The 23,027-nt window shown below is 57.3% G+C and overlaps 1 protein-coding gene across 1 annotated transcript; it reads right to left on the reverse strand.

Annotated features, from left to right (window-relative positions):
- Nucleotides 1–55: 55 nt before the first annotated feature.
- FBXO41 (F-box protein 41) lies at nucleotides 56–21,834 on the reverse strand. The gene is made up of 13 exons (XM_055706767.1): nucleotides 21,373–21,834; nucleotides 18,276–19,204; nucleotides 14,908–15,136; nucleotides 14,476–14,555; nucleotides 14,037–14,347; nucleotides 13,645–13,886; nucleotides 12,320–12,435; nucleotides 11,912–12,064; nucleotides 9,835–9,930; nucleotides 8,712–8,830; nucleotides 8,321–8,479; nucleotides 7,519–7,634; nucleotides 56–6,486 (listed from the first exon to the last, which is right to left on the reverse strand). Exons 2-13 carry the CDS (start codon nucleotides 18,995–18,997, stop codon nucleotides 6,424–6,426), a joined length of 2,406 nt encoding a protein of 801 aa, XP_055562742.1. The 5' UTR covers nucleotides 18,998–19,204; nucleotides 21,373–21,834; the 3' UTR covers nucleotides 56–6,423.
- Between the last annotated feature and the right edge of the window lie 1,193 nt (nucleotides 21,835–23,027).

Genomic DNA, 23,027 nt, shown 5'->3' on the forward strand with positions numbered 1-23,027 from the left:
AAAACACCATGGGAGAACACTGCTCTGCGGCTGGGGAGGGATAACAGCCGGGCTGGTGGGGGCTGATCCTGTGTCCCTCTGTGCAGGTATTCGAGGCATGTTCTGTCACAGAGGACAGTGTTTCCTTCTGCCTGGCTGGAGGTTTTGTTTGGTTTTTTTCTTTGTGTTTCCCTGGAATATTCATCACAGAATCACAGCACGGTTTGGGTTGGAAGGGACCTTGAAGATCATCCAGTCCCACCCCCTGCCACGGGCAGGGACCCCTCCCACCAGCCCAGGTTGCTCCAAGCCCCATCCAGCCTGGCCTGGGACGCTGCCAGGGATGGGGCATCCACAGCTGCTCTGGGCAGCCCGTGCCAGCGCCTCGCCACCCTCACAGGGAGGAATTTCACCCTTATATCTGATCTAAGTCTCCCCTCTTTCAGTGTAAAGCCATTCCCCCTTGTCCTACCACTACACACCCCTGTAAAAAGCCCCTCTCCAGCTTTTTTGGAGGCCCCTTTAGGCACTTGGAGGCTGCTCTAAGGTCCCCCTGGAGCCTTCCCTTCTCCAGGCTGAACCCCCCCAACTCTCCCAGCCCGTCCCCACAGCAGAGCTGCTCCAGCCTCTGACCATCCCCGTGGTCCCCTCTGGCCCCGCTCCAACAGCTCCACATCCTTACGCTGGGGCCCCAGAGCTGGACCCAGCACTCCAGCTGGGTTTCCAGAACATTTTCTTTGCGTTTCCCTTGAATATTCTTCCTTCATAGAGCAAGGTCCAGTCTGCCTGTCCTGGGTGTCCCACCCCATCTTCCCTGAAGCCAGGTCCCACCTCCCTGCACCCAGGGCCACCCTGCCCTCCCCAGCCAGGTGGGGAGCTGGTTTCCAGCTCTTGCTCTGATAATCTCCAACCTGTAAAACCGATTCCTAACTGCTTGGTTGTAAACAGGGAACTGGGAATCCTCCAGCTGCCAGGCCTCTCCACTAGAAATTCACCCCCTTTTTTCTTTTCCTTTCCTTCCCAGGACCATTCAGAAATAGATTTTTTTGCCCCCTAGCTAATCTGGCGATGTTTGTGCCCTATATGCTGTCCCTGTCCCCTGCTTTGGCCCAGTGCCCTGTGGGGCTGCCCCAACCAAGACCCCTCTGCCTGCAGGGAGAGGGGGGTAGGAGAAAGGGGTGTTCCCAGTAAGCCCCAAAAAGCACCTGGTCTCACTGGTTTCATGCTGGAGCTGGCCGGCACTGGCCTGGGTTTAGCGTGGTCCCCGGGGGAGTGAAAACCCCACCTGAATCTCAAGAGTCTTTATTCAACACTGAATCATAAAATAGCTCTTTACACACCTTGGGGGTTTGTTTGTTTGTTTGTAATTCTTTAAATACACATTGTTTACACTCGGCAAAGTTTCAAAGCAACAACATCAAAGTGCGTCTACAGGTGATAGTACCAACCAAAGTGCTAAAAACACAGTCTCCCACGGCCGATGGGCAGCAGCTCCTGCCTCGCCCGCTCTCCCCGGCCACCGTTGGACCCTGCTGCCGACAAAAGCACCCGGAGCCTCCCCCTGACCCCCAGCTCGGGCTGCACCCCCACCCCGCTGCTTCCCCCTCCTCCAGGGCAGCGTCCTCCTCCGGCAGGTGGAGCGTTGAGGACCTGCTTTAGCATCAAGGGACTGTGGGGCTGGGGCGGGGAGGGGGAGGGGAAAGGGGTGTTTGGTTCTTCCAGACACTGGCACATCGCTGCAAAAGACTAAAATAGACCTAAATTTATATAGATTTAAAAAAATAACTTAGGAGGCAAACTGGCTACCTTTTGGGAGGGGGGAGGTTGCTGTACAGGGCCCCTTGGAAATTGCCCACTGGGGCTGAGCTTGTACCCAAGCAAACACTGCTGGGAAGCGCTTGAGGGAAACGATTGCAATTCCTGTATATATATATATATTTTTTTTTTTTTTCTCTCCCCATGGGGAGTGCATCCTCTGATTATCTCTAAGCAAGTGTGCATCACTGTGCTCGCTTCCCAAAAGCCATCCCACCCCCCTGCACCATCGCACCTGCTTCATTCTTCCTCCCCACCCCGACTCCACAGAGCTCAATCCCGAGGCTGGATTAGAAAATTTTTCCTGCTTTCGGGCAGTTTTCCCTCCTCTTCTTGCTGCTGCACACTGGGGAAGGACGTGCAGCGGCTTTTCCTCGGGGCAGGAGGGGCGCTTGCAACCACTGCGGGGATTATTTTGCCTCCCCCGATGGGGAAGGTGGTGCTTCGCCACTGCTCACCTCGCAACAACACCGCGCGGTGCTTTGGTCACAGCACACTGCCTCCAGCTGCTGAAATCAACCCGCTCCCTGGTTTGGGTTTGTATTTTTTTTGGGTTTTTTTTGGCACCGATTCCCAAATACTTTTGCTCCACCCCAACCTGCTGATTTTTAACCCAAAATGAGAGGCTGAAGCGATGCGCTCTCTCCTGCGGTGGGGGCTCCTCTAAATGCTGAGAGAAAACGTTTGTCAACTGCTTCAAGAGCCTTTATCAACACTTTTCCTTTTTCTGGTTTTTGTTCTGTTTTTACCAAATTCAGAGCCTTTTGGAGGATTCAAACGAGCTGTCCAAGACCCAGCCATGACTGTGCCTTGGGTGGCAGCTGGGGCCACGACACCCCGGCAAGAGGTGGTGTATGTTTTTCTTGCCTTTGCTTGATAAAGAGGTTTAAAAAACCTCCTTGGACAGCACCAGCCTGGGGTTCCCATTTGCCTCAGGCCCTTACACCCCTTGACCCCCCCCAGACTGGGGGCGTGGGGATGAAAGCAGGAGGAGGCAGCTGGTCCCCGGAGCATCCCCAGCTCCTGGGGGCTCAGAGCGATGGATGTCGAGCAAAATCCAATACATAATGAAACAGAAAATCAGGGATTTGGGATAAATTTGGCCCCCGAGCGGGTTTTGCTGGTGGTGTTCCTCTTCAGATCCCTGACCAGCAGCCAAATTCAAGTGAAGGGGAATGCCGTGAGCGCTGGCCATGGGGAAATTTTGGGCAAATCCCCTAGAAAAGGAATAAATCTCCCCAAAACTGGTCCTGTGGGAGCCAGCTGTGGCAGGAACTGGCAGCACTATCCATCCATCCCCTGCCAGATCTGGCCACCACCATGACCTCTGAGTAAAAGCTTGCCGCTGATGCTGACCCTGGGTCAGGTGGCTGTGCCCTGGCTTTTGCTGAGGATTGTCATCGCAGAGCCCCTCTGGGGCTTCTCTAGGGTCTAGTATGGGGTTGAGCTCATGCTGCAGCAGTCCCTTCCCTACCAGCACCCAAATACATTGTGTGATTTCAAGGCGTTCCCAGGGGCTTTGGTATTTCTGCACATCTCCATTATCAGAGGAAATCGGGTTGAAACCCCACGGCCGATGTGGTGAATCCTATGGCCTGAGCATCCCGTAGGGATGGGGGTGCGTGATGGGGGTTTGTGGGGAAGCCAACGGGGCCATGTGCCAGCGGGATGGGGAGGGAAAGCAGCAGGGAAACCATCAATATGACTTCGCAGTGGAAGGGATACGGAGCCGTTAATGAGCTTGTTGCCATGAACAACCTGGCCAATTAGGAGCCACCGGGAGAGCCAGGGAGACGCAGGGCTCTCGTTACCACCAAGCCTGTGCCACAGTGCCAGCCACCATCATCCCCAGCTGAGGAGGAGAAAGAGGAGGAGCAGGAGAAAGGAACTCATCCAAACCCAGGAAAAATGGGGAAACCCCCCTCACTTTCCATCTTCTAATCCTCGAACCTGCTCAAGGTCTTGTGTCATCACAGGATTTTTGTAAAAACGTGGCTTTGCTAAGCCAGAAATTGGACTTCTTGGGAATGCCCCAAGGGGAGGCAGATGGTTTGGTCTGGTCTCGGTGACATCCCAAAGCACCAAATTCAGGTGAGGTTGTCCTGTCATGACTTACGAAACCCTCACGGCGGTGGGAGGAAGGGGATGTCACAGACCCACCCATGCTCCATGCCACCGACAGCACCAGCAGCCACTCCGGCCTCAAAGGCGAGCACAGAAGGTTTCTCCATGAGTCCTCAGCATCTCCCCCTGCTTTCCATCACCTCATCCTCACCGTCCCCGTGACCCGGAAGAGCTGGGTGAGGGGCCAGGCACATGCAGCAAATCTGGAGCAGCCACCTTCAGTCTTCAGACATGACTCTCCAACACAATAGTCTTTAAGCATAGAGTGTATAAACATGCTGAGTATATAATTTTCCTTTAAAATCTTTTTTTTCTCTCCTTCTTTATAGAAATAAATACTTACTTTTTTTTTTCCTTCTTTTTTTTTTTTTTTTTAAAGGAATTTTGCAAGTCTCTGCACTGTTTGGAATGGTGACATATCTGCTGGGACCACGCTCGTGGGATGGGGCTGGGTGGTCCCCAGTGGGTTGTGGCTTTGCTGGGTGGGGTTTTTTTGCTGGTTGGGGCATCCCTTGCTCCTCTTGCCCCTGGATTACATGTGTCCCAGCCTCCCCGTGGCGGAGGTAAACCCGTGGTGGGCATGGCAGCGAGCTCACCCCTGGTGCCAGAGAGCTCATCCAGTGCTGCCCATGGGGGCATGGTGGGACGTGGTAGTTTCTCACAGGCTTTTTTTTTTGGGGTCCCACATTTTGTGCATACAGGGAGCAGCCTCCTCCTGGAAAGCTGCAGTCAGTGGGGGAACGGAGGTGCTTCAGCCCAGGGGTTATGGCCAAAAAACCCTACCGTGTTTCAGAGGAGACAGCACAGACGGGATGAGGGGTGGATGAAATGGTCTCCTGAGGTGCTTTCTGGGGCTGGAGACCCAGGAGCTGCCTCTGGCCCACCGCCAGCTTCAGCGATTTGGAATCAATTTTATTTTCTGTCAGGGTCCCCACGGGCTGCTGGCATGCTGGGAGCCATCGGCTGAGGTCTGCAGCTCTCGTGTCGTAGGTGAGGAAGATGGCACCAGGATGGGTCTGTGGCCTTCTCTCTCCAGGGGGGATGCTCCATGGCAGCCCATCAACCCCCGGAAGGGCTGAAGGAAGGGGAGATGCCATGGGAAGGGCTGTCTCCTCATGGCTGTGCTGGCCAACATGCACCAAAACCTCTGACGAAGGTCCAGAGAAGAGGACAAACTGCCTAGATCTGCTTTTCCCAGTTGGCTCCTCTCAGCTCAGCACATTGGGTCCAAGCACGCCTGGGTGGGGCTGGAGGTGGCAGGGGGCTGCCGTTAAGGCTGGTGTGTCCCTGCTGCTGGCAGTGCTGTCTGTGATGGGTGTCCCCCATGGTGTGGGCACCTCCTGGCACCTTCTCCCCAGGGTGGAGAATGGAGATGCCTGACCCTGCTGGATGCCTTTCAAAGGCCTTTTCCTTTGGAAAAAGAAGGGTGTTTTAGGGGCTATGATGTCCTTGCAGGCAGAAGACAGACAGAAGAAAAAAGCAGAATTAAAAACCAGCCGTGGCCATAGATAAGGGTTCTACCAGGGCAGCTGGGTTGGTGCTTTCACCAGCAGCTTTGGATTTCAGGACATTTTGGCCAGGGTTTCTCCAAGTTGCTCAAGAAGGCGATGAGATGGCAAATGTAGGTGTCCCATGCCAGTCACTCTCTCCACATGGGGCAACTTGCTCTGAGGGATGGTGGGGGAGACAGAAGCATGACCCATGTTTCCTGGTGGATGAGGATTTTGGAGATGGTTTATTGCCTTGGCAGGAAGGTTTGGGTGGAGAGGAGGTGAGGCTGGAGACGTCTGGAAGAGCGATCAACTCTCCTGGTGTCCTCTGGCTCTTACAGCCCCCGAGATGCAGCTCTGCCATCCAGGCTTGTGCTGTCGTGGCTGCTGGTTTCTGGGCAGTATTTACCCAGGTTTAGGTGTCCCTCTGTTCAACAAATGAAATGAAAATGAGCCGAAACCGTGCCAGAATGCTAGGCGCTGTTTCCTCTGGAGGAATGTCCCCTTCCCACCTCCAACATCCCACGGAGAGGATGGGATGGTCCAGCTGTGACACAGCGGCGCCAAGCCCAGCGGTCTGCATGAAGCCCATGGGGATGGGCTGAGCCATCCTCAGCTCCCATGCCATCAAAAGGCCAACCCCTACTCCCCCAGAAACAATGTTTGAAGAAAAAGACATTCCCCAAACAAGGATCCTTGGCAATAAGCAGCCACAGTGGGGGTGGGGGGATGTTGAAGCCATTTTCCCTCCCAGGGAAGAGCGTAGCCCTGCCTCTTTGGGCAGCCAAAAAATTTCCTTAAGTAGCACCTTCTCGCCCGCAAGCTGGCACCGGGGACAAGCGCTGGCTGCCAGTCACTAAGGCCTGCAAGAGTTTTGGGGTTTCTTTGTGCATGAGCCGGTGTCTCCATGCTCCAGGTCCGGCAGCGGGTGAGCAGCGGACAGTGGGTTTGGTTTCACGGGGCCTTGGGCTCCACCGGGCAGAGGAGGGAATGTGCTTTGTGGTTCCCTGAAGGTCTAACAGCCTCCTTCCACTTTGATGTGTAAAATCTTGGAGAAGCCGGGTCTCTTCCTCAGGGCCTGGAAAAGGAGCAGAGAGTGGGGTTGGTGGGTTGGACCCAGCCGTCCCACTGCCCCATGGGGTGGGTGAGGGAGAGGGGAGAACATCTCAAATCCCTGCCATGGGAAGGGGTCCACCCTGGTCCCAACCCTCCTTGGCTTCCTTGCAGGACTGGCTCAACACTTCCTAGTTCCATGCCCTTGAAGTCAGCTCTGGATTTGGTTTCTGTTCAGTTAAAACCACAGTTTCCAGGGCACGGTAGTAGTTTGGGGCAGACAACATCAACACATGGGATTTGCACAGCGTGGTGGTGGGCAGCCACACAAGGAGAGCCCCTCCAAAAGGGCTTGTGTCTGAAGGTGCCCCCCAGCCTGGGGTGGTTGTGGGTGGGTCTCGCTGCCTGTTGTTATTCCCATGTTAGGTCTTGGTGGTGGAGCAGGAATCTCACTGACCCCATCTGACTGCACTGGTGGGTCTCCATCCCCACGTCCTGCTCTGCATCTCATCAGAGTTTCACCTTACAACCCGATGGGAGCCCAACCTGCTGCAGGATGAAGTTAAAAGTAGGATAAAGTGAAATGGAGACATCTATTTCTCCCCTTGGACGCAGATGGAGACATCTGCCTTGGAGACCGGGAACAGATCAAGGACTGCCCAAGCCCTGATGAGCACCACAAGCCAAGCAACGTCTGCAACTCAGCTTTAACTAAAATTAACCCTATTTCTGCTTTCATGGGTGGACTTTAAGTCACTTCACAGAGTTCAGCAAGTAAGTTGCCCTGTGAGGGAGGCAACAGCCCTTTTCTGTCCCTGGAGAACAGACCCACAGGGAAGAAAGTCCTGGTTGAAGCAATGGGAAGGAATTACAGCATGTTAGATATTGGTTTAGCCTCTGGGGCATGTGTGTCTGAAGGGGAGAGAGCCTTCAGGATGTCCCTAGTGAGCTAAAATATTCTCTACTGAGGGACTACAGCAGTGGACAAGAATTTCTCCCCAAACTCCACAGGGACGTGGGGCTGGTGACACATGGGTTACCTCTGGGACTGGCATACCTGGAGTTTGTTCACCATTTCTTCAAACATCTTCTTGGCTTCAGGGCTGTGGGGTTCCTTGAAATAGTCTACGATGCCTACCTGCACGACGATGGACTTGAGGTTCCGGCACACACCTGGGGGCAGAGATACCTTCTGGCTTCTCCATACCTGGGGGCAGGCAGACTCCCCACAGCTGGCATGGAGCCTAACACCCACCCAGTGCTCCTCAAGGCCTTAGGCATTTGGGGATACCTCACCCTGAAGATGGAGGAGGCCTGCTTTTGGTGACCAAGACCTCTGTAGGGAGGATGATGGTTTATGTGATGATCTCTGATTGTCCTATCCCAAATCAGCAGTCCTGCCTTTTCCTTGGGAAACCCTTAGGCTTCTACCCAGAGGGATGGGTTCCCTGCAAGTCCAACCACAGTCCCATGTGCCACGACCACCAGGAACAGCACTTCAAATAGACCCTCCAGCTGGCTGCAGACCTCTTTCCCCCAGGAGCTCCTGTTCTGGCAAATGACGTGACCCCAAACTCAGCTGTGCCACAGACATTGAGACCTCGATTACACAGCAGGGGAGCATGGAAGGAGTGTCTCCATCCTCCCTATGGCCCAAGGCAAGATCAGCTCTTCTTAACCCATCCTTGGCAGGGTGCTGTTGGATCCCCTCTTAGAAACCTTCCACCACAGAGCTCCCAGCACCTTCCAGTATTGGCAGTGGGTTCCTGTGGGAGCGGCTGGAAGGCAGGGTCTGGTTCATGGATCTGAATATTTGGTGGCCTTATGGCCAATGGACGATGGAATGCATTGCTACTCACTGTTGAAGTGCAGCAGGGCTTTGGGGGTGACCGGAGTGGATGTCAGTACCAGCATCTCCAGTCCCTTCAGCCCCTCTCGACACACCTCTGCTGCAACCTCCTGGTTGATCTCTGCCACGTGGTCCAGCTCCAGGACCTGAAGCCGCATGCAGTTTCGGGCTGGAAGGACAGAGCACCTGCCATCAATGCCCCACAGGGAAGAGATAAGGACAGCCGATGGGAAAGGGGTGGTAGGAGGGATGGGTGGCAGCAAGGAGGGGCAGGGTGCACCCATGGTCCTTGGGGTGGGGGCTTCTCCATTGAGATGCTCCCCATAGGGCACCTCCTAGGGGTATACCCTGCCTCCAGCAAGGTCCCCTTCTCCCTGTCCCATCCGAGGAGAGCTGCCTACCTAAGGATGCCAGTCCCTGGACGCCGCAGCCTGCCCCTCCGACGCCCAGTGCCCGCAGGTGCGGCCAGCACCGGCCGATCATCTGAAGGCAGCGGTTGCTGAAACGTGTCGGCTGCTGGCTGGGGAGATGAAGAAGAAAGAGCTGGGGAGGGCTGGCAGAAAAGCTTGGCCCCTCACCCCATGAACACTCCTGCAAGTGGCGTGGGATGGGGACATTTCCCACCTCACCAGCCTGGGGGTCATGACACTGTAAGGAGGTGTCTTCAGAGCACGTGTCTCCATCTGAGCAACCACCCTGGGCTCTGCTGCAATCAGGACAGAGCACGTTCATGCATTCTGAGTCCCTCTGCCCCAAACCCTCCACCTCTGGAGGTCTGAATCAGGCCCTGAACTCTGTTACTTGCAGTGATCAAATCAGCAGCAGGAGCCTGCACCTCTGGCTCAGGTGGAGAACCCTACACGCCATATGGTGTTTCCCCCAGGGATGAAACGAGTCATCAGGGACTTGACATCTTCTCTTCCTAAGAGACATCCCCCTCTGTACATCTTGATCTAGGCTGACAAGGGACATGACATTGCAACAAACATCCCAGGACAAGAAGAAATGCCCAGGAGGCAGCCCCATGGCACGGAGGTGAGGAGCCAGGTGACCTGCTCTGTGAGCCACGAACTCCTGAGCACCCTGACATTGTGGGGCGGAGATCCACCAGCACCTTCACGCCCCCAGAATGCTTTTCCAAAGCAAGAGCATCTGCAGTCATCTCCCTAAGCAGCGACTCAACATCCTTTTAAAAACATCCAGGCCCTTCACGGCTGCTGTTGTATGAGCAGTGAGGAGCTCAGACAAGCCTTTGATGTTCAGTGTCGCCTACCAGACCCATCACGGCTCCTCTTTCATCTCTGGTGTTAGCAGCCTCCCTGGAAACATTCCTCACTCGGCCCATACGTGCCTACACCCAACAGCTCCCAGCCTTCACAGGGAGAGATGGGGCTAAGCTCCTGGTCTCTCAAACCAGCCTCATCCCACAAAGACCTCCCCACTCCCCAAGCAAATCTGGATCTGGCACTCAATTTCTTTCCAGCCCAGTGGTGCCCCTCACACTCATCCTGACATGATTCTTACCACGGATGCAGAGGTGCGACCTGGAGGGAGATGATGTCCCTGCAACCTGCTCCAAGGGCCCAGATGACTTCATGACCCACGGGGTCCGTAGAGCTCCTGGAACAACACAGAGGACATGTGGTGGCCCCCAGCAGCAGTGATGCCACCCCGGGGGCTATGTCAGCAGCCTCCATGCCACTACATCTCTCTGCACCTCGGGGTGCAGACAAATCTGGTCATTACTGATAACCCACCACCTGTCCATGAAACAGACGGTCCCAACACCAACCCATGCAGGTAGGCTGAAGGCATTTCTATTTGGAGTTGTGCCTACGGATGTGCAATGTCAAGAAAAATGGAAGAAGGTGAGGTTGAAAGTGAGACTGAAGATGAAGCAAGGCTGAAGGTGAGGTTGGTGGTTGAAGGTGAGGTTGGAGGTGAAGGCAGAAGTCTTCCAGATGCAAAGGTGGCAAGTGATTGAACTGAGATTGCCAGGCCGTGTACCCTTGCAGAGCAAATACAACATCCCTGCAGATCCCACTGGATTGGTTTCACCTGCCACCTGCCCAGCCTGGGGAAGATGCCAGGTAAGGACCTTTCAGCTGATGGGTGGTAACTTCCAGCCAAGGGCAGCGTCTTCTCCATGGCCTTTGTACCAGCTCTGCAATTGTGCCACCACAACTGTAGGTGGCTGTTGGCCACATGTCACTGTTGTGGGCTCCTCCTTGGTGTTTTGGGAGGTAAGTCCTCATGGAATGCTGCTGGATTCATGCAGGGGCATGGTGGAGGTTTGTCACGAGTCACACTGCCCACCCACCTGGCATTTGTGCTGCTGGTTCAGAGGAGCTTTCGCTAATGCCATCAGCTCCCAGCACCAAGTCAATGGAGAAGAGATGTTGTGATGCCACCAGACCAAACAGAGGACCCTGGCCTTTTCACTGCACCAGGCTGCCTCCTGAAGACTGAGGCCGTGCTTCCTCACTCTAAATTACCTACTTCAAAACTTCAGGCAAGCCTAAAAATAAGTGATGTGTGTTACTGTCAGTGTTTCACACATCTCCACTGAAGAAGTCTGCCAAGAGCCCCTTGCGAGTGTGGCGGGTTAATTAGAGCATGAGTCAGAGTCACAGGTTAGCAACGCACCAGGAGCACTTGGGCTTGCTGTAACACCCTTGGAAGGGTCAATGGAGGAGTCTTTGGGTTAAACCTAGCAGCATTGGGCTGCCTCATGGTGTAGGATCCCCAGATCAGAGCCATGCCTAAGCTCACTTGGTCCACAACAGAGGACCCAGCTGGGTGTGCTTTCCCACCTGAAGGACTCCATCCTGGGCTGGATGGGGACACCCATGGGATGCAGGTGAAATGGCCACCAAGGCTGAAATGGTCATCTGCAGGGTGCAGCAGAGGAAGAATCATCCTCTTTGAGTATGTAGGAAAGGTAAATCCTGTCTCCACAGGAGGCAGAGCCTCTTCAGAAGGTGGCCAAAACCAAGGAGCAGCCAGTGATCTCCTCCAGGACCTGTGGCCTCCTCCAGAACCTACACCATCATGTGTCCTTGACCTTCAGCTAGGTCTCCCAGTTGGGTCTTAGCGGTCCCATGGCACAGCTGTTCCTCCCTCTCAGGGCAGAGGGATCCTGAGGTCTCTTCTCCCCATTAGAAAGCTTCATCAGGGCATGACAGTCACGTGGGACCTCACTGGGCCCCGGTGTTGGTGCACCTCTTCTTCACCCTTCTCTAACATAAAACAGTGTCCCCATATCAAGACCCTGGTCACACCTCCAGCTGGGATGAGATCGGTATCAGAACGATGGGAATAGAGCTGGAAGGGAAATATCTGCATGGGAACAGGCCAGTAGAGGATGAGAGCTGCAAGGACACCTTGCACTGGGGACACTGGATACTGGGGTTGCTGCTTGGGCTGGGGACATGGAAAGGTGGATCCTTTGCATCTGGCTGGATGGACTGTGTTCTGACAGGGAATGGGGATGGGCATCAGAGGAGTTCCAGCACATCCCATGGATGTTCCCAGCCTTCTCCCAGCCAGGGAACCCCATGGTCCCCATGGGCAAGGTGGGGATGCTGGTGGCCATCCTTACCGGTATGTGACAGCCTGCAGGGCCCGGCAGTAGCAGCTGGCAAGCCAGAGCGAGCGGTCCGTCAGCACGTTGGGGCAGTGCGAGATGCGGAGGATGAGCAGGTTGCTGCCTGTTGCCTTCAGCAGGGACTCCAGCCCAGCTTCCAGGCAGCCCCTGCCGGGGGATGGAAGCAGGGTCAGGCATGGGCACCCACGCTCACACTCCCTTATGGCTGCCCTGGGGTCACCCCAGGAAGGTGACATGTCCCATGGGGATCTGTGGCTCCAGGATGCCCAAAATCCACAGCAGGAGCTGGTGTGCGATGAATGTCCATCAGTGGAAACAGGACATTGGGGGTCATGGAGCATTGTCATCTCTGAGGACCAGCAGCTCCTGCTGTGGGAGGGTGCCCGGGATGCGGGGACTCACCGCGTGCTCTTCATGTAGTCCTCCTTGCTCTCCTTCTTCCCTCGCTGGCGTGGCTTGAGGTTTTGGAGGGTGAGGGAATGCATCTGGGTGCACCACTGAGACAACATGGCCAGGAACTGGAGGGACAGGAGTGACCATCACTGAGGGGGACACCCTCAGCATGCCCCGTGCCACCCATACTCAGCTCTTTTTGGGCAGATCTGTGCACACACATATGCATTTCTGCATACCTCCCCTCCCATAAATATGTGAAAATGCACATATGAGGTCACACAGGAGTGTGTGCAACAAAATCACAAGTGTCACCACAAAAGCACTTGACAATGTGTGCACGTGAGCTCACACCCACAAACACGCACATGCAAAGTGTAACGCATCCAGCCACCCGTGCCCGCAGCTGTGAGCACCTGTGTTCCCATGGCCATAATGGCGTGACATTCCAGAGGCTCCGGGCAGGCCGGGCCGAGGGGCCGGGGCCGGTGGTGTGGGGGTCCCCAGGGCCGAGTGCCGGGCCCTGCCCCTGGGTCACACCAGCCCCCGGCAGCTGCGGGCTGGGGGCAGGGGGCTGGGAACTGCCCGGCGGGACAGGGCCCGGGGGGGCTGGGCGGCAGCGGCTGGGCATGAGCCCCCAGCGTGCCCAGGTGGCCCAGGAGGCCAGCAGCGTCCCGGCCGGTGTCCGAAACGGTGTGGCCGGCAGGGCCGGGGCAGCGCCCGTCCCCCTGCCCTGGGCACTGGTGGGGCCGCCCCGTGGGGCCTGGGCTCAGCGTTGGGCCCCTCACGGCCAGACAGACACTGAGGGGCTGGAGCGTGTCCAGAGCCGGGCAGGGGCTGGGGCAGGGGCTGGGGCACCAGCCTGGGGGGGCGGGGGGGTCAGCCTGGAGAGAAGGGGGCTGGGGGGGACCCGGTGGCTCTGCAACGGCCTGGCAGGAGGCTGTAGCCAGGGGGGTCGGTCTCTGCTCCCCAGGAACCAGCGACAGGACGAGAGCAAACGGCCTCACGTTGCGCCAGGGGAGGGTGAGATTGGGTGTGAGGGAGCATTCTGCACCGAGAGGGCTGGCAGGCGCTGGCACAGGCTGCCCGGGGATGGGGGTGTCATCATCCCTGGGGGTGTTCAAAAACCATGTGGCTGTGGTGCCTGGGGACATGGTTCAGTGGTGGCCTTGGCAGTGCTGGGTTAACACTTGGACTCAATGATCTTAAAGATCTTTGCCGACCTAAGCAATTCTATGATTCTATGACAATCCACACAAGTGAGATGCTTGTGCATTTTCACCTTTCTGGAAGAAAGCTGTCACCCCTAGTGGTGCCACCCCCATCCCCGGTACCTTGGAGGACACCCTGGCATTCTCCAACAGAACCCGTGTCCACACAGCCGGGTGCCGGGCCACGAACTTCCAGTCCTTGCACACCTCAGCCGCCCGCAGCAGGGTCTTTGTGTCCAGGTAGGTGAAGATGCAGAAAAGAGCCGCCCGCATCTTGAGGATCTCAGGGCTGATCACCTCGCTGGAGTGGCCTGGGCTGCCCCTGTCCAGACGGACCCCCTTGCCCCCGGCCCCCTCGGTCCTGGCTGTAGGACACGCACTGTCAGTTGCCACTGGTGGCCGGGGAAGACAGGAGGGGAAGGAATGCTCCCCGCAGAGCCCAGGAGCCATCCCATCCCCCACCTCCCAGCCTCCCCACCCTCCCACCCCACCAGAAGAGCCAGGTGCCATCTCACCTGTCAGCCGGCAGCTGCCGGCAGGTCGGGATCCAGCGGATCCAGGTGCCTCCGGCTCCCAGCCCTCGGCCTCCGACTCGGTGGTGCGGGAGCCCACATCGGAGACGTCACCCTCCTCGCCCTCAGTGCTGTTGCGGTAGGGCCGGCGGTGCCAGTTTTGGATGGCTTGCCGGCGCAGCCCTGAGCCCCGGGTGCCATCCCGCGCTGGGTAGGGATGCCCGTCGGCGGTGTCATCGGTGGGGCACGGCTCTGCACTGTCACTGTCATAGCAGCCCGAGCTCTGTGACACAGCTTTTGCCCGGCTTGAGGCCCTAGGGGACAAGGATGTCCAACCTCAGTGCTTGACGGGGTGTGCGTCTCCTTCTCATCAGCCCTTTGCCCACCAAAAAATGAGCATCCCACTAAAATCCCCAATGGACAGCACGGAGAGGGGACTCACCCGGTGCTGGAGGAGGAGCGCTGGTTGGATATGCCGTAAGGACCATGCACGGCCGCCCCTGGCCCCGGGTGCCGGTCTCTCTGTGGGGAGATGGAACAAGAGAAGCCAACGTGGCAAAACCCAAAATGTGGGCTGTGCAGCTGGGGAAGGTGACCCCGATAACCCACCCAGTGCCAGCTGCGTTTTGGAGTGAGGCCACACCCAAGTGGGATGCAGAGAGCATCTCCAGCATCATGCCAATGCCTTGCCCACACTTGCCATGGAAACACAGACCCACCAAAAAGCAACTTCTTTTTGGGATCCCCCCACCCAGGATTATCCATTTCCCCACACAGGAACAAGATGCGGGGCCCTACACCTCCCCGCTGAACCCTTTGCAACCATCAGAGATGCCACATGGGTGCATGCCCAAAGCTGTTGGGGTGCTCGTGCCTGTGCTCGCGGAGGTACCAGTCGGCCGGCAGCCTTGGCCCCCGGCGTGCCACAGCGTCCCAAGCTGCCATTTGGGGTGGTGCCACAGCTGCTGCTGATGATCTGGAGCTGCTTCTCGGCCCGGTCTGCCCGGTCCAGCAGCTCCTCGATGAAGTGTTGGAGGCGGACCTTGGCGTTGGCCTCACGGGCGGCTGTCTCCTTCAGGAACTGGTCGATCTGCAGCACCTCCCTACGTGGAGGGACCAGCAGGTGACACTCCAATCACTTCCCACCTGCCCCTGTTAAGCACCTCCATCCCTTTCTGCAAGCTGGGGGTCCAGGATGCTTGTGCACATCCAGACCATTCCCATCACCAGCCTGATCTGGGATGATCAGCCCAGATGGCTCCTCGGCATAGTTCAGGGCAGAGCAGTGGCCAAGGGATGCTCCCAACATGCAGAGTGGGTGTCAGCACCTTGTTTTGGGGGAGACGACATCCCCAGCACCTTTGCTGGGCTGTATATCACTGCCAGGACTGGCATCAGTGATGCCTGAGCATGATGGAGAAGAGGGAGGATGATGATGATGATGGTACAGCGGGATGATGGAGGAGGATGGCAGTGGTACCCTGCCTCATTCGGGGCAGACTTAAAGATCCTAAGGGCAGCCTGAAGTCCTTAAACCCTGCTGAGCCCCATACCAAGTCAAGCCCAGTGGCTGCAGGGCCCTGGCTCCTTCGTTAACATATTAATTAGCAGGTGCTCGGGAGCTTCAAGCCTGTGAATGGGCAGGGTTTGCCCTGCTGAGGCACTGAGATGTTATCCCCAAAATGTGGCCTGCTTTGGGATGGACCATGCCAGTGACCCAAGGCGGCCCCATTTTGCCCTGCACACGCGTGCACCCAGGCACGCACCCACCCACTGACCTCATCTACTTCCCAAAAACATGGGCACATGCAGCCATCACACCCCTGCAGGCACACACATCCCAAAAACACATGTGGCCTTCGCACCCCTGCAAACACACGTGCCGAAAACATGTGTAGCCATCACACCCCTGAAAATGTGCCACATGAACGCACATGTGTGCACCCAGGTATACACACACACGGAGCTGTCGTGCGCACCCCCAAGTGCACCACACGCACATGCACAAGCCACCCTTACATGCACAAACACCATGAAAACACAAATGCAGATGTTCACCCTGACACACACGCATAGCCAGAGACAACTGGCACACAAGTACCGGCAGCATCATGAGCATACACCCCCAGACACACCTACAGTTGGTTGCGTGCACACTTGCACGGTTGATGGTGCACACACGCACAGGCACAACCACTCTCACACGTTCCATCAGCATCCGTGAACCCCTGCAGATGCACAACACAGCTCTGCATGTCTGTCATGTGCACACCCAACTGTGCACACCCGACTGCGCACACCCAGCCACACCGATCTGCACAGGAGCATGAAGGAAAGGGAGGGGGCAGCCCTTAGCGACATAATACCCATTGCTGATTATTAATTGCCATTTAATTACCAATTAATTGCCTCCCAACCTGTCATTTGCAGAGTGAGAGTGGGAGCTCCCCAGTAACGATTTGGGAAGGCTCCTGGCGAGAGGCCCCAGGAGATTTGGAAGGCAAATGGGGTGCTGGCACAGTGAGTGTAAGGTGATGCTGGTGGTTATCATCTGCATCTCTCTCATCTTCATGGACTGGGTGGAAAAACACCCCCGGCAAAGCAAACGGAACCCAGAAGCAAATAAGCCCCCCCATGGAGACAACGGCCTCATGGTGGTGGGGCTGGCAGGGCTGGAAAATGTCTCGGGCAATGTTTTGCTCTTGAGCAGGGGTCCTCAAACTTTTTAACCAGGGGGCCGGCGCGCGGATGCAGTGGCAGGCAGTCATCTGCGGCTGCTTGGTTTCCCCCCCCAACCCCCGGCGGGGGGGGGGGTGTCTGTAAATACCGGGGGCCGGATTGAGGACCCTGGGGGCCGTATCTGGCCTGCGGGCCGTAGTTTGAGGACCCCTGCTCTTGAGGAAGGGTGAAACTGGATTTGCTGAGGAAAATGATTTCCAATGATTTCCCCACATCTAAGAAAAACACATCCCTGTTCATTGCTCTGTCTTCAACCTGGCAAGTGATTTTGTCACTCTGGCTGGAGGAGTTTGAGGACTGATGGGGACAGTGAAGAAGCAGGAGGGTTTCTCTAAGGAAAAGGTCAGGAGGTAGTTTTGGGGTGTAAAATCAAGTTCTTAGGTGGTAGCAGTGTGCAAGCTCCACCATGGGCCGAACAAGACATGTTTGACCCGATGGTCACCCTCTCTGCCCTGTCTTACATGTCTCCAGGCTCTGCTCCAGTCTGGGGGCCCTCATCCTGCCACCACGCACCCCCAAGATGCCCAGGAGGCAGCTGATGGCAGCCCGCAATCCTCACCATTGCCTGTCCCATATGCATGCATCCAAACCAAGAGGTGTTGCCCTTACCCAGCTCCAGCATCATCCCACTCCTCACCCCAGGACCATCACCCCCACCAGCAAATCCTGTGACCCTCATTTTTGAGCCACAGTCATTTTGGAGTCAAAAGCATTAATGAACTTGCTGAGAATGGTGGGGATCAAGACAAGCCCTTGAGGAGTCCCACCAGTGCTCCCAGCTCAGCCCAGCCATGACTGTCCCCCAGTAACCTCTCCTCACTGACTTTCTGGACCCTGTGGTGACCTCCAGCTTTGCTAAGAAACTCCTGAGGATCAAGGTCTAGTTTGCTTGAGCAACACTGATGGGCAAAATGTCCCAGTGCTTGACTGGAGGGAAACTTGGGAGTAGCACTGGGGTGGGAAGGGGTTGTTGAGTGGGGAACATAGGATGAAAATGAAGATGACAGTGCCACAATCCCAACAGCAAATGGAGGTCATACTGCTTGGGCTATCCCCCCTCCTTCTGGGAGAAAAATCTGGAATCAGGCATGGTCAAGGTAGCCTCCCTCATATTTATGACCATGGACAGGTTGAGGGGATGGCTCAGGTTGTATAGGGCTGGCCAATGCGGCTGTGGAGCCCAGCCCTGGTGTTGGGGGGACACTCTTTGGTACTAGAGATGGGTTCTAGAACATGGTCACCACCACTTCCCTTGGCAGGACAGCACGATGGCCATGTGCATCCCCAGCTTGATCACATCCTGGGGGGCACCGGTGGCTCTGGGACAAGGTCTGGGAGAAGATGCAAAACCTGATGCAAGATGATGCCATTGGGCATTGCCAAGGGGATTGTCCCCTAGCACTTCATCTGAGGGTTTGGTGGTGGTGTTGGACTCATCAGGGCTCACCACCAGGGACCAATTTCCCCCCACCCTGCAGCTGGGAGAGGGGGCAAAGGACTCACTGTTGCTTGCGGGTGAGCTCCTGCTCCTTCTGCACCAGGTCCTGCTTGAGGGAGGCCAGCATCTCCACACTGACGTCCACCTGGCGGGACAGTTCAGATGCCCGGTCCTCTAGCTCCTGCTTCTCCCGGCTGAGCCGCAGGCTTTCCTGCTTAGCCTTCTCCAGCTCTGAGCTCTTGCGGTCCAGCTCCACCTGGAGCCGGCCCACCTGAGAGGCAATCTTCTGCTCCACCTCCTCCGTCAGCTTCTCCAGCCTCTTGTCCACCTCCAGCTTCTCAAAGGCGCGGATCTTCAGGCGGGCCAAGCCTTCCTCATAGGCCGCGTCCATAGTGGCTGGCGGTGTGGGGGCTGGTGCCACGGCTTTTCCCCGGGTGAAGATCTCTGTCAGTGGGATCTCAATCTCGTGGACATAGCGGGGTGAGGGGGAGGAGGATGGGGCCGGCTCCAGCTCCTCAGCGGGGACAAGGTCGCAGGAGAAGCGTTGGTCCTTGCCTTGGAAGGAGGTGCTCTCAAAGTAGTCCCGCCGGGCGGCTGGTGTCAGAAGGGCCCCATCGGTGGCCAGGGGGAAGACGGCAGCATCGCAGATGCTGTTGGTCTTGGAGAGGACGTAGAGAGTCTCATAGGTGTGGTTGTACTCCAGGTGCGCCCGCAGCGAGGAGAGGCTGCGGAAGCGCTTGTGCTCCCCACACCGCGGACATCGGTAGGGCAGGTCCAGCGAGGCCATCCCTCAGCTATGTGCCCCAATGCAGGGGAACCGCACAGCCCCGCTCATGGCGCGGGATGGATGGACTGGTGGCAGGCAGAATGGGTTGGGGAGCCCCGGGAGGTGGGGCCGTGGCTCCACTGGGGCATGGCGGGGTGAGAGATCTGGGATGGAAGTGGGGGCTCCGGCAATTCTGGGGGGTATGTCAACATCGGCCGGTGCCAGGCACTGGAAGAGATAGGGGGGTTAGTGATATAGGGACAGTGGGTCCCCAAAAGTCCCTCCTTGATCCTTCTTCTTTGTCCCCTTTCTGCCTCCATCCTACCATCCTGTGCTCCTCTCACTGATGCACGACCCTTGGGAGGGTGCACAATGCTCAGGAAGTTGCACAGTCCATGGGAATGTGCACAACCATTGGGAGGATCCACAACCTTTGGGAAGCTCCACAGCCCTTGGGAGGATCCACAACACTTGGAAAGGTGTGCAGCCCTTAGGAAGATCCATAACCATTGGGAAGGTCCCCCCGCCTTGGGAAGGTGCACAAGCATTTGGGAGCACAGCCATCATGAAGGTGGACAACCCATGGGCAGTCTCTCCCCATGTGCCCTGAGCTTGCCACAGAAGGGTGACCCATGTGCTTTCTTACCCAACCACCAGGCAACGAGCCTCTGCAGTGCCAGGGGTCTCCAGGGGACAACCCAGGCACAGTATCTGGGTTGCTGGGAGCCACCTTCTCCAAGCAAAGGATGACCCACTCCTACTAGATCAGCCCATGCAGCCTCACAGCAGGATTCATGTCCAAGAGTTACGTCTCAATAGTGTCCCCTTCTGGGGCTGTGGGACCCCTACGCTGTCTGATGCATGATGTCCCGTGGCCAGGCAAGGGAGGGTCCCCATGAGGATCTGGTTTTATCACGCATGACATCACAGGGGGCTGGGAATCCCACCCTTGTGAAATGGGATAAGCCAGCAAAAATCCAGCCTGGGAGGTCACCATGGTCTCCAGCCTGTGAGGCACGAGCAGGCGTCAGGGTACATTGCTGCAATGCTTTCACCCCAAAGCACTGAGGGCACCCATGGGTGGGAGCATCCCTTGCTCATCCCTCTGCAATACCTCACAGAGGGCTCTTCCCACCACCCTAAACCCCTCTGAGGCCCCCTGCGCCCCGTAACCACCAGCCTTGGTGAGCACTAAACCAGCACTGAGCCCTCCATCCACGCTCATCCCCAGGGCAGCATCCCCCATGGCTCAGCATCCCTCTCGGAGGGCACAACCAGGTCATGAGGTTTGGGAAACCATTTCTTAGGGAAAAATCAGTAAAGGCAAGAAATCCATGCAAAAAATATATATCAGGTGTGACTGGGAGGATTTCTGGAACTGCCTGGCGGTGTTTTGAGGTCGTTACAAAATGCACCCTTGCACATCAACCCCACCTGGGCGACCACCGGTGCCAGCTTGGATGAAACCTGGTGAACACAAAGCACAGCTGGCAACTTCGGCTGCTGCCGATGGGATGAGAAAGCGCTTTTCCACCGTAGGGATGTGGCCACAGCATCATGCCGCTGATCCCTCAGGCCTGGATCGCTGCCCATGTCTCCTGGGGTACCCGATCAGCCTCAGTCTGTATTTCTTATCCATAAGCCAAGGCAGGATCTGGCCCAGGCGGGTCCGAATACACACATCGCCCAGTCCCCATCCTGGGCAGGTCCTACCCTGACCACAAAACCTCTCCTCTCCTCCCACCCACCCAGCAATGACCAGGATTTAAGGAAATTATTAGTGGAGTCATTACTACGGTGGCCACACTAATAAAACCCACAGGCATCCGGAGCCGGGAAATGCTCCTGGCCGCCGGGAGACTGCAGCAGCCGGTGAAATCCATCCCTGGGCTGTTTCAGTGCCACTACCTGCGATTCATCATGGATCCTTTCTTCGCATTGTTTAACATTTTTCCTTCCCCCCTCCCAAAAAAATAATAAAAAAAAATAATTAAAAAAAAATTACCAGCAGGCAGCTCCACTGCCTGTTTGAAGAGGGAAGGGGGGATGGAGAAGAGGGGTGGCGGTGGTGGATGCTGCTAGGGTGGCAGATGCTGCTGGTGCCGTGTGCCTGCTGGTCCCCATCCATCCCTGGCTGAGGCTGCAGCGGGGTGGGGGCCCCGCGGTGGGTGAGAGTGGCTGGGGAGGACTCACAGGGGGCTTGTGGGAGGAGGGCATGAAAAGCCGGGGTTCACCTAGCCCCCCAGCACCTGGCGCAAGGAGCAGCGGGTCCCTCCTCACCTTCTGGCAGTGGCTTTGTCCCTGCTGCGTCCCCTTTGCTCACCGGAGCCCCTGGGCGAGCAGCAGCCTGGGGACAAGCCCCCGCCCCCAGCGCAGCATCCCGCTTCTCCCCATACCTGCTTCTGGCCGCCGACCTCCCGCGTTTGGATCCTCCGGCGAGGGCAGCATCTCTCCGGCTTCCCCACTGGCAAACCACCGGGCAAGGAACCGGGGGGGCTCCGGGCTGGGGGGACAGAGCACGCACACTCGCTCCCGTGCACAAAGGAGGCGGCTGCTGAGCGGCTCAGGGCTTTGTCGGGGAGGAAGGATGCTGGGCAGGAGGGATGCAGCCCAAGGAGGAGGCAAGAGCCGCGGGAAGCATCCGGCTCCCTGCAGCCAGCACCTCCATGCCAGCCAGGCCCTGGGGAAGGAGGGAGGGTGGTGGCTATGGGAGGAGGAGGAGGAGTAGGAGTAGAAGGAGGAGGAAGGAAGCAGAGGCTGAAGGCCCTGGTGGGGCGGTGGGAGGGTGAAGGCTGCTGGGCACCCTGGGGACGGAGGGTCCCCGAGCGCTGCAGGGCTCAGGGGGGACTATGCATGGTGAAGGCAGGGGAGAGGGAGGGAGGGATGGAGGGATGGAAAGAGGGAGGGCAAGCGCTAGCAGCCGCCTCCTCCTCCTTTGCAGCCTGAGCCCGGACTGCTTCTCTCTGCCGCTTTCCTCCTTCACAGCTCCCTCTGCCTGTCTCCCCACGAACACCGCGGGTCCTCCGCCGGGCCTTGCTGCCATGCGGCAGCCCGCCGGCCTCATCCTGCAGCCCCCCTGCCCCCCGAGCCCACCCTGCGCAGTCCCTGGCCCTGGCAGGCTCCTGGCTGGGATCATCCCAGAGCATCCCTGCCAGGAGAGCAGCTGGCATGGGGTATGTGGCTGAGCCTGGGCACCTGCGCTATCCTTCCCCATACTGGGCTAGACCCACGGTTGCAAGGACCCAGGCTTGGTCCTGAGACGTTCCCTGAGCACCCTGGCTTGGTCCTGATTGGGTCCCGATTAATCCTGGTTTGGTCCCTGGCTTAGTCCTGATCTGATCCCTGAGCACCCTGGCTTGATCCTGTTCTGGTCCCTGAGTACCTTGGCTTGGTGCTGGCTGGGTCCTGATCCAGTCTTCGAGCACCCTGGCTTGGTCCCTGCCTTGGCCCTGATGTGGTCCCCGAGCCCCTCAGCTCAGTCCCCAGTGTCAAAGCCATCCAGCACTGACATGTTTTCTTGTCTCTGATGGGGACATGGGGGCAGACGGCAGCATTTGGCCCAGGATGCTGCTGGCCTGGGAGAAGTCCCCACCCCAGTGTAGCCCTGGGGTTTGGGGTGCCACTGATCCTCCCCTCCTATAAACGTGCTCAGTCCCATCCCACCCCAGAAGCAGCTGCACCCAGCTGCTGTGGTAGGTGCTCTCTTCGCTTGGCAGTGGTGGCCCGGGGAGCAGAGGGTGAAGGCTTGAGCCCGGGTGTCTCCGCAGAGCTTTCAGGCTCAGCATCAATAATAGATGCACTTTCAGAGGGGTATTAATAAAGATCTCATGCATCATGCATGGCCAGCGGCGCAGGGGAAAGCAGGGCTGTTTACTGCCCAGTGAGAGCTGACGTCCCACTGAAAGGTGCCCAAAAGATGGCTCTTTCCAAAGGAAACACGGGTGCTGAGCTCCTTGTTAATGATATCTGGGGTGTCCCCCTGGAAAAGCTGTGGGTTTTTTTTCTGGTGCTTGGGGTCATCTGCATCCCACAGAGTGGTCCTTGCTCAGGA

The sequence above is a fragment of the Falco cherrug genome, chromosome 1 (assembly GCF_023634085.1).
Source record: "Falco cherrug isolate bFalChe1 chromosome 1, bFalChe1.pri, whole genome shotgun sequence".
Classification (NCBI taxonomy): domain Eukaryota; kingdom Metazoa; phylum Chordata; class Aves; order Falconiformes; family Falconidae; genus Falco; species Falco cherrug.